This window comes from Echinops telfairi, unplaced genomic scaffold (genome assembly GCF_000313985.2).
Source record: "Echinops telfairi isolate 266 unplaced genomic scaffold, ASM31398v2 ScPeMD7_3;HRSCAF=10, whole genome shotgun sequence".
In the NCBI taxonomy this organism is placed as follows: Eukaryota; Metazoa; Chordata; class Mammalia; order Afrosoricida; family Tenrecidae; genus Echinops; species Echinops telfairi.
Window position 1 is genome coordinate 32873023 of NW_022103899.1, and position 10780 is coordinate 32883802.

Below are 10780 nucleotides of genomic sequence, written 5' to 3' on the forward strand. Positions count from 1 at the left end.
TCAGAAGTGGGGGTCTGTTATGGCTTGCCAAGCATCTTCTACAACAGGAACATGCAGCTAGAGAATTGGGTCGTCGATGCAGTGCTTTTAATGATACTTGAAGAAGACAGTTGCACATGTTCATGTAAGTCACATACTTGAAAATTGCTCCCCAGGTATTCGAAGTAAATATAACCCTCTGACACAGACCTAGCACTGCCAGGTTTGACTCCTTGTCCCTTTGTTCCTTTTCTCCCCACTCGTATCTCTGCTCCAAAGTTTTACACTGACCTGGGAAACTCAGGTCCACGACTAGGAAGATTGAAAAGAAAATTTCTCTTCTTTATGCTACACATTGAGAGAGAGGTTTGACAGTTTTAAGCAGAGATGTTGACTGTATGCTTCATCATCACACCAAAGGGCCTTTGGGTCTGGGCTCCCTTCACTTCAAGTTGGGCAAGGTGATGTGATCAATCAGGGCAGAGAAGGCCCTGCTCACCTCCTCAGCTCCACCATAGAGGCTCGTGTTTCCTGAAGACCTTGGACCTGAAATCAACAAACATGAGAATCTTTCAGAGAAATGTACCCACAGGTTTTCAAACCGATCTTTACAGCACTCATTCCCCCTTAGTTCCTGATGACAGTACTCATTCTTTCAGTCAAGCTAGCAAATAAGATGACTGCTATTTACTGAAAACACTACTGTCAATTCAACTGGCTTATAGGTTCCATTGGGCTGCCATCCACAAGGTCAGCAGTTCAAAACCACTAGCTGCTCTGTGGAAGAAAATTGGGGCTTTCTGCTTTCATAAAGAGTTACAGTCTCAGAAACTCACAGGGCCAGTTCTACCCTGTCCTATAAGGTCTTTCTGAGTCAGTGTCAACTCGGTGGCAGTGAATTTGGTTTTGGCCAGGTTTCTAAAGGGCATTTTCTCTTGCCTCCTACCATAGTTCTGTGTGGCCAGAAGATCACTCTAGAACAGCAATTCCCAAGCTCAACTGTCTAGTAGAATCACCTAAAGGGTCGTTAAAACAGATTGCTGGACCTTTGTTTCCTTCTGTTATCAGCGGGATCTGAAGTTTCCATTTATTTTATTAAACAGTTTTATTAGCCTGTAATTCCCATGTCATATGATTCAATAGTTCAATCATATGGTTTGCATATCTAACAAGTTCCCAGGTGACAGGGATGTTGCCAATACTGGATTACACTGAGAACTAATGCTCAGTGTTTACTTGACATGGTTTCAGGGGCCGCCTGTGATCTGTTGTAATAGGGACCGTAGGTAGTATAGAATGATCTACATTTTGGTGTTTATCAACCCAAAGTGTGATAGTCATAATTTCTAACCTAAGAGTTCTTTCCTAGGACTTGATCCTAAAGAACATATTTGCATGTGAGTACAAAGAAAGATGTTATAAGGATACTATTCAGCACGAGAAGCAACAAACTCCACATGGAAAAAGTATATCAGCCTGTGTGATCATGAGGTGTCAATAGGATCAGCTATCAGGCATCAAAGATCCAGAACAAAAAATCATATCATTGAGAATGAGGGGGAGTGCAGAGTGGTGACCCAAAGCCCATCTGTAGACAATTGGACATCCCCTTACAGAAGGGTCACAAGGAACAGATGAGCTAGTCAGGGTGCAGTTTAGCACTGATGAAACATACAACTTTCCTCTAGTTCAGTAGTTCTCAACCTGTGGGTCATGACCCTTTTGGGGGTCGAACGACCCTTTCACCAGGGTTGCCCAAGACCATCAGAAAACACATTTCTGATGGTCTTAGGAACTAACACACCACTCCTCTCTCCACCTCCAGGCGGGTCTGCCCACCTGCAGTTATGCCCACCTATGAGTACCCAACGTGAAGATTGTTACCCATGCTACACCATGCTTCAAGACAAAATTTCATTTATTTTTCCTTAAAAATAAATATTTCATACTATATAATTACATATTGTTTTTGTGATCAATCACTATGCTTTCAGTATGTACAATTTGTAACAATGAAAATACATCCTGCATATCAGATATTTAATGACAATTCATAACAGTAGCAAAATTACAGTTATGAAGTAGCAACGAAAATATGGTTGGGAGTCACCACAACATGAGGAGCTGTATTAAAGGGTCGTGGCATTAGGAGGGTTGATAAGCACTGCTGCAGTTCTTTAATGCTTCCTCTCCCCACCCCACTCCCACTATCATGACCCGATTCTATCTTACATATCCAGCTAGACCAGAGTATGTACATGGGTACAGATAAGAGCTGGAAATACAGGGAATCCAGGACAGATAAACCCCTCAAGACCAATATTGAGAGTAGTCATACCAGGAGGGTAAGGGGAAGGTGGGGGGAGAAAGGGGGAACTGATCACAATGATCTACCTGTAACCCTCTCCCAGGGGGACAGACAATAGAAAAGTGGGTGAAGGGAGACATTGGTCAGTGTAAGACATGAAATAATAATAATAATTTATACATTTTCAAGAGTTCATGAGGGAGGGAGGGAGGGTGGCGGAGGGAGGGGGGAAAATGAGGAGCTGATTTCAAGGGCTCAAGTGGAAAGAAAATGTTTTGAGAATGATGATGGCAACAAATGTGCAAATGTGCTTGACACAGTGTATGTATGTATGGATTGTGATAAGAGTTGTATGAGCCCCCAATAAAATGATTTAAAACAATAATAATAATTAAAAAATTTTTAAAAGGGTCACTCAGCACAGCGTTTTGTGATAACAAAAATAAAGGAACAACTTATTCACATAATAATAGGTACATGTCAGTACATATATACCCTGGGATATCATGTAGCATTTGAAACGTAACACAGCTCTGTGTCTAAAGTCTGTTTCTATGTGAAGAAAAGGAAAATCATGGCATGGCCTAGCATATGTTGAAAGGGTAAAGGCATCCCAACGGGCCTAGAAAAAGTTCCAAAGAAAACTCAATGAACTGTGGACAGTGGTGCCAGCTGGGCAAATGATGAAAGGAGGGGTGGCGAGGTGATGATGTACTAAATGTGAAAAATCTGTGAGCTCCTGCCTTTTTAATTTTATAATGAATGTGTAGTGTTATGCTTTTGTGTTATTAAAAATAGAAAGGGTAATTTCGGTCGTTATCTCTTTTTCATTATATGATGTATGTTTTGTCTCCATCTGTGCTGTTTCCTATTGAACGTAAAAAGGAAAAAGTCATGCCTTCTCCCATTTACCCCCAGGACTACAAGGGGATGGAATAAGTAATCATTTTACCACCTAACTAAAACACCTTTTCCACGGGCAAACTTATTTTAGGATATTCTGATGCTCAGCCCACAGTGATAAAAGCCTAAAACGCATTGGGAAATGATAATCCATTTTATATTTGGGAGTTCTTTTTGGTTTACTTTGTAAACTCCAGTCTCTTGAAACGTAGGAAATCGCCAGAGGTGTACATCTACTACCTACCATGTTGCTTAGCATGCAGCTAGAATCCAATCTAATTAGTTAGAACATAGGAGGAGGCCTAAAGTGATGTTAGGGAAAAAATGCCCGTGACATGGGCAATGCAAAAGAAATCACAATGGAAAAATAATTCACTCGAATATCGCCGAAGATAGAAGAGTTCTCTGAATGACTTGGGGATGGGAGAGGAGGACACCGGAATGTTAGATTTGGGCAGTTACAACAGTAGTTTAAAGGGCTGGATCCAGGTGGGCAATAAAGGAGCAGATGAGCCTTCTCATCCCCACCCTAAAGACATCCTCCCTCATCTCCATCCCATAGAAGCCCAGTGATACGTGGGTGAGAAAGAGACACTGGGGAGAACCAAAAGGTATGTGTGTGGGGGGCGGGGGGATTGGGGAGGATGTATTCAAGATAAATTTTACTGACCAGTAGAAGATACTAAATTACAGAGTAAAACCAGAGGCTGTGTCCTCCCTTTCCAACACAGAAGCAAGAACCATTTCAAACCTAGCCCTGTCCTGGAAGTTTAGATCAAATTGTTTCCTTCTGATTTTCAATCCAACACGTGGACTTTAAAGAACTTTGGGGAACTCCTTCTACTCAACTTTGTTTCTTTTCCATTAAGCTCTCAAGGTCTCTTGAAATCCTAGTATCTTAGATCTCAATACTGCATCACTCTAATCAGTACATGTCCACAGCTGTCCAAAGCTGACCATCAGATGCTGGTTTCGTCAAAATAAGCTTTTAAGTCATGCAAAGTTCATCTTAATGTCCAGCATCAGCTGCCTCCTTCACATAGCTGAAACCCAAAGAGGCCATCGGCTTCTAGGACAATCACCACACTGGGGGAATGCATAGGCATTCTGTCTGAGTGAATCTTAGCATGTTACAAGTAGTGGATTTTTCTAATGTGCTGAACATTCTTAGCATTAAACCAGAAGTGAAATCAACTTGTAGCAGTGAAACAAGGAGCTCTTATGGTGCATTATTAATAATCCACTACACACTGAAAGGCCAGGGGTTTTAAGTAGCCCTTCGGCAGTTCGACTCTGTAGGGTTGCAATGAGTTGGAAGCAACTCAGAGGCACACACAGTAGCAGAAAATGATCGGACTCCCTGCTGTGATTTGATGGATCAGTGACAGGGACAGAAATACAATGAAGCCAACTGCTACCATCATTGAGTTGATTTCGCTCTTCAATTCTTCATCACCATGCTTATTGTAAATAGGAGTGTATTATGGAACGGACTTCTAAAATACACATTGACAATGGCCAGGTAAAGAGCATCATTATCAAGGCAACATTGAGTGAGGACACAATCTGAATTAGAAATATCTGTCTGAGCAACAGTGTTTTAAAATATCAACGGTAGCCATGAAAATTAGCATAAGTCCTTATACTTAAAGTCATTAATAGAAATTCCATCAATTGCAATTTGTTACTATTGTATAGAATACTACAGTATAGTATAGAATACTATAGTGAGTGGTTTTCAACCTTTCTAATGCTGCGACCCTTTAATACAGTTCCTCATGTTGTGGGGACCCCCCAACCATAACATTATATTCATTGCTACTTCATACCTGTAACTTTAGTACTGCTATGAATTGGGTCACTCCTGTGAACAGGTCATTCGACCCCCAAAGGGGTCGCGACCCACAGGTTGAGAACCACTGGTCTAATCCCACCTGAATTTTGAGAACATCTCGAACACTAGTGACAGAAGAACTGATGAGCTATGGGAGGACATCAAGACCACCATTCATGAAGAAAGCAAAAGGTCATTAAAAATACAGGGAATAAAATGGGTATTAGAAGGTCCCAAATAGAATGTGGGGAAAATGTGGTATGGAACTCAAGACCAAAATCATAAATGAGACCAGGGTTACTGGTTGGATAATGATTGGTGGGACCCCAAGTTCTAGACCAGCAGTTCTCAACCTGTGGTTGCAACCCTTTTGGGGTCAAACAACCCTTTCACAGGGGTTGCAACCCTTTTGGGGTCAAACAACCCTTTCACAGGGGTTGCCCAATTCATAACAGTAGCAAAAACAGTAGCAAAAAGTTATGAAGTAGCAACGAAATTAATTTTATTGTTGGGGGGGGGTTCACCACGACATGAGGAAATGTATTAAAGAGTCGTGGCATGAGGAAGGTTGAGAAACACTGCTATAGAGGAATACTATCTTCCCCTTCACCCAAATTAACAACTGTTAACCCTCTAATGGCCAGTCTAGCCTAGAGCTTCAGCTCCCCTCTCTTGCCCTCCTTGCATTGGTAACCATCAAAGTCTGCTTCTTTTGGTATGAAAGTCTTTATCTTAATTTTATTACAGTAGTCTCATACAGTATTTATCCTTTTGTGATTGGCTAGTTTCACTCAAAATAATGTTCTCCAAGTTAAAAAAAAAAAAAGAATACCATAGTAACAAACTAAGAAAATTATTCTAGTATTATCACCTTGTTTGTATGGTCACGATGCATGCTTCATGCAGAAGCATCACAAAGGTCTACTGAGATCGCAAGAGATGGATTTTTGAGGCATATATATATATATATATATATATATATATTATATTTTCCATAAGACTGGATATCATTGATTTTATCTTTTTACATTATTTCACCCTCTGGATTTAGAAATAAACTTTACCATTTCATGGTTTTCTTTTAGTCATACAATGGTGTGTTTGTATACAGCTGAAATTGAAATAGATTTTCAGATACAGCGCTTGATAAAGTCACTTATAATCTGCATGGATATTTTTGCTTTAGGCACCAAACTGCCTAAGTGTTGGGATAGCTGTCTTCCAAGTGCGTCTAGCTGCCCTAATCTTGGAGAAATCTAAAATGTGCAACATGACCAACCACAATTTGAGGGCCGAGCAACATTTCAGTGGTCAGCACCTTTTAAAAGTTCATTTGGAGAAACAAAACAACAAATAAATAAAATCAGATGACGATGTCAAAGACCTGAAAATTTTTCTATAAATTCCAATTTTTATGTGAAAACTTCCTTCAAAAGGTCAAGAGGATGCTGACAGTGCTTTTAATACTCAGCATGACTCCCAGGATGTCCGAGTGGAAATACAGTGGGCAGACTCTCATGTCAGCCTAAGCATCAGGCACAAGGAGTTCCATCCTGTCTTTGTCTCAGCCTTAGCATGCTTCTAGCATCTTCGTGACATTGTTTCCTCTAGTCCAAAAAGTACAACTCCAACTCCACGCACAGTGAAGTTCTTAACCATCACCAATTAACGATTTCGTTGACTTGGCTGACAGCCCATTCACAGTCCACGACTCAAAAATAGTTTGAGAAGCCCTCCTCTAACACAGATGCACAGGACAATGCTGTCTTTTGTGGTTCTACAGCAAGTCATGAAATGACGATGCAACAGAAAACATTTTAGGCTGTCTTAAAGAAAACAAATGGATTCAGATCTCACTGCCATTCAGTTGATGCCGACTCATAGCAATGGATCTAGATATACAACAATGAAAAGTCGGATAATGTCACTCCACATCAGAAGAGAGAGTTATAGTCAAGAAGGATCAAAAAGAAACCGAAGCCAACAACCCACCTGTAGAACTTAGCCATGAGCCATCGATGACAAAGAAGACCGTGATAATGATAGCAGTGTCTGTAGCTTGTTGCAGGCCCTAGAGCTAATTCTGATTCATTGCGACGCTATAAGACCAAGTAGAACGGCCCCAGGAGGTTGCCTAGACACAAGTCAGAACTGACTTGATGACAATTAGTGTGGTTGGTTGGTTTTTAATCTTTACCACCGTGGTCGTACTGTTGGGTGGTGTTGGACTGCTGACCCCAAGATCATCAGTCCCATACCACCAGCCCCTCCACTGGAGAAAGAGGAGTTTTTCTTCTCCCACAAAGGTTTCCAGCTCTAGATTGTTCTATGAGTTGGCGGGGCCGGAGTAATCTTCACAGGAGCAGATCATGGGGTCTTTTCTCCCACAGAGAGCCCTGTGGGTTTGAACCACTGCCCTCTGACTGGTTAGCAACCAAATTTCCACCATTGTGCTCCCGGCGGGGGTGGTGGAGGATGGCGGTGGTGGAGAACGTACTCAATTCTCTTCTAGAAAGAGAATACTAATAATATTTCCATATTTAAATAGTATCATCAGGCTTCCCCGTTATATATGATTAGGCCTGCTGATGATAACAAATTGCAATACCAAAATAATAAGCACTTCTTAGAGGTTGATTATGTTTTTGGATGACACAAACGGTTCAGCGCTTAACAACCTGCTGAAAGGTGGACCGTCTGAACTCCCCAGGGATGCCTTGCAGTTTGCGTCCAATGGGTCACAGCCTTGACAATCCTGTATAGCAGTGTTTCTTGGCATTGGAATCAACCCCCTGGCAGCCACCATCAAAACAACTACGTGCCACGTGCCCCCTATAGTCTTATGTCATTTATCACTTCCAGTGTGGACAATAACTCCCTTACATGGCTTACTACTTGTAATGTTCACAATAACTTGGTGGATTAGGCAATTCTAGGCTATAGAGAGACACATTCAAAATTACTATTGACATCCAAAAGATTCAGAATTCTTACCGTTGCTCACTAGATGAGTCATAGCTCTTGAGACTAACCCAACATTTTTGTGAAATCCTTGTGAAATCCAGACAGCCTTCATTCCTGGCCCGCCCTGCTTCTGCTGACTATGCAAACCTTACCTGATGGCATTTCAAGAGTGAAGGCATCCATACATCTTGACAGCAGTTCTTCTTCCTCCAGCTCATCCTTTCTCTCCTCAATATTAGTGGTCGCTTTCCTTTCAGCCGATGCCCGGCCAGAACTGCTGATTTCAGCAGGGACAAACTGGGGGGTGTCCTCCAGCACTCCCTCCTGAGCACTGAGCAGGGTTTCCTTCAGCATCTTTGGGGATTGGCTCTGTGCCGCACTGTTTTGCACTGACCTCTGCTTCAAAGTGGCTTTGGGCGTTTCTGGATTTGGTAGAGCATGCTCCGTAATTGTTTGACATGGGTGACTTCTGCTAAGCACGGTTGGGTTAGGCACAGATTCCCAGTCAGAGCCCTCCTCAGCAATATTCTTGGTCTGAAAGGACTCTCCTTTATTCCAAGACCTTTGAGCCAGAGAATGGTCATTCTTGGAAGTCAAACTTTGATAGGAAGAAGATAAAGCGTGAAGTGGTTGCAACACTGCCTAGATAAAGAAAATGTAATTTATGAAGAAACTCATTTTTATCTTACTTTTAAAACAAAAACATTAAATTGAAATATCCCAATAGAAAATCCCAGTGGAAGATTTTCCTTCTAATTTCTAAGCATTGGCTATTTTATGTTTTGCTTTTTAATTCCAAAGCCAAAAAACAAGGCTCTGGGAATAGATGGACTATCAATTGAAAAGTTTCAAGAAGTTGATGAAGCTCTGGGAGGCCTCAGCCATTGATGCCAGGAAATTTGGAGATGACTACTTGGCTGACTCACTGGGAGAGATTCATATTTGTACCCATTCCAAAGAACGGGCCTGAGCAGCAGGCTCAAATTAAAGAACCACAGCATTGATGTTGTAAATACCACATGCAAGTAAAGTGTTGCTGGAAATCAACCAACAACACTTGTGCCAGTACATTGAGAGGGAGCTGGCCTCGGTTCAGGTTGGAATCAGAAGAGGATGTGGAAAAAGCGATAGCATTGCTGATATTGGATGGATCTTGACTGTAAGCAGGGAATACAAGCAAGATGCTTACTTGTGCTTTATTTACTATGCTAAGGCATTTGACTATGTGGATCATAACAAGCTATGGATAGCCTTGGGAAGAATGGGAATCCTCACAAGGATAAATGGAGAAAAGGATGAAGTTGTCGAGGATTTCATCTTGCTTGGATCCACAATCAATGCTCATGGAAGCATCGCTCAAGAGGGCAAAAGACTAGTTTCATTGGGTAGAATTGCTGCGCAAGACCTTTTTAGAGTACTGAAAAGCAAGGCTATTACTTTGAGGACTAAGGTGCACCTGACCCAAGCCATGGCATTTTCAATCACCTCATGTGCATGTGAACGTTGGACGCTGAAAAAAGAAGACTGTAGAAAATGGACGCATCTGAATTGCGGTGCTGGGGAAGACGATTGAAAGCACCACGGACTGCTGAGAGGGCAAACCAACCTGTGGTGGAAGAAGTACGACCAGAGTACTCCTTAGAGGGAAGAGTGGGGAGACTTCTTATTATGTACTTTGGATCTATTGTCAGGAGAGACTAGTCCCTGGAGAAGGACATCATGTTGGATAAAACAGAGGGGCAATAAAACAGAGGAAGGCCCTCAGGAGGTGGATTGACACTGTGGCTGCAACAATGGGCCCGAGCATCAGAACCAATGTGAGGATGAGCAGGGTGGGATAATGTTCTGTGTTGTTCTGCTTACGTTTCCTATGGGTTGGAATCAACTTGATGACACCTGACAACAACAACAACAACAACAACAAGTTAATGTTATCATCAAACTATTTACAAGAGTTGGAACAGTTCAGATTTACAAAGAACATCAGCAGGGCAATTCTATGTTGAAGCAATTCTATGTTCTAAAAAACCCACGGTCAAGAAATATCACAAGAAATTTAGGGAGATATCAGCATATGTTGAATTGATAGACAAAAATGATTACAACAAAGCATGCCCTTCTGATTTCGATGGGTGGGTACAGTGTGAGGGGCTCCATGATAAGTCTGAGGTGTAATAAAGGAGAGTGCCCAAGTAAAACTCAGCTCTCAAAGGACAGTCCCTAGATCTCTGGGGGTGGGCAGGAAGATTCTTTTAGATATCCATGACAACAAAATTATTTTCATAATAATACTTTCATGTGGTTTGCCTTTTCATTGCATTGACGTACGCCCTGATGGGGCCAATGCAACAGTACGGAAAATTGCTCCTGTCTGAGGACAAATCAAAGCAGCATGAGCTTCCTGGTCGCCTTCACTACCACACAACTGCAGCTTAAAGAGGGCCTGTTCCACATGCGATGGAGAAGGAAATTACCCATTGGATTACTAATCACACTGTGTGTGTGTGTGTGTGTGTGTGATTACTAATCACACTTTGTGTGTGTGCATGTAGCACTTCCGATGCACAGGGGAATGTCACCCTTGCCTGGAGGACAAGCACCTGGGTGACAGGATGACTGGCAAGATGGACGCAGGGCTGATGTTTTCACAAAAATGAATGATGTGAGACCGCTGCTGCCAGAAAAACCCTTCCTGGCATTTGTTGCAAATTAGAACCATTGAATCTGCAAGTAAAACCTTAAAGTTTAGAAACTAGGTATCTGCGACCCTACACTGATTAACTTTCCCATTT

The 10780-nt window shown here is 41.9% G+C and overlaps 1 protein-coding gene across 1 annotated transcript in view; it reads right to left on the bottom strand.

Annotated features, from left to right (window-relative positions):
- Positions 1-421: 421 nt before the first annotated feature.
- DYTN (dystrotelin) overlaps positions 422-10780 on the bottom strand; it is a 54337-nt gene continuing 43978 nt past the window's right edge. The window contains exons 11-12 of the mRNA XM_004701565.1: positions 8141-8630; positions 422-525 (exon numbers count right to left, since the gene is read on the bottom strand). Of these exons, the coding sequence (XP_004701622.1) occupies positions 422-525; positions 8141-8630 (594 nt within the window). The remainder of the gene's footprint in view (positions 526-8140; positions 8631-10780) is intronic.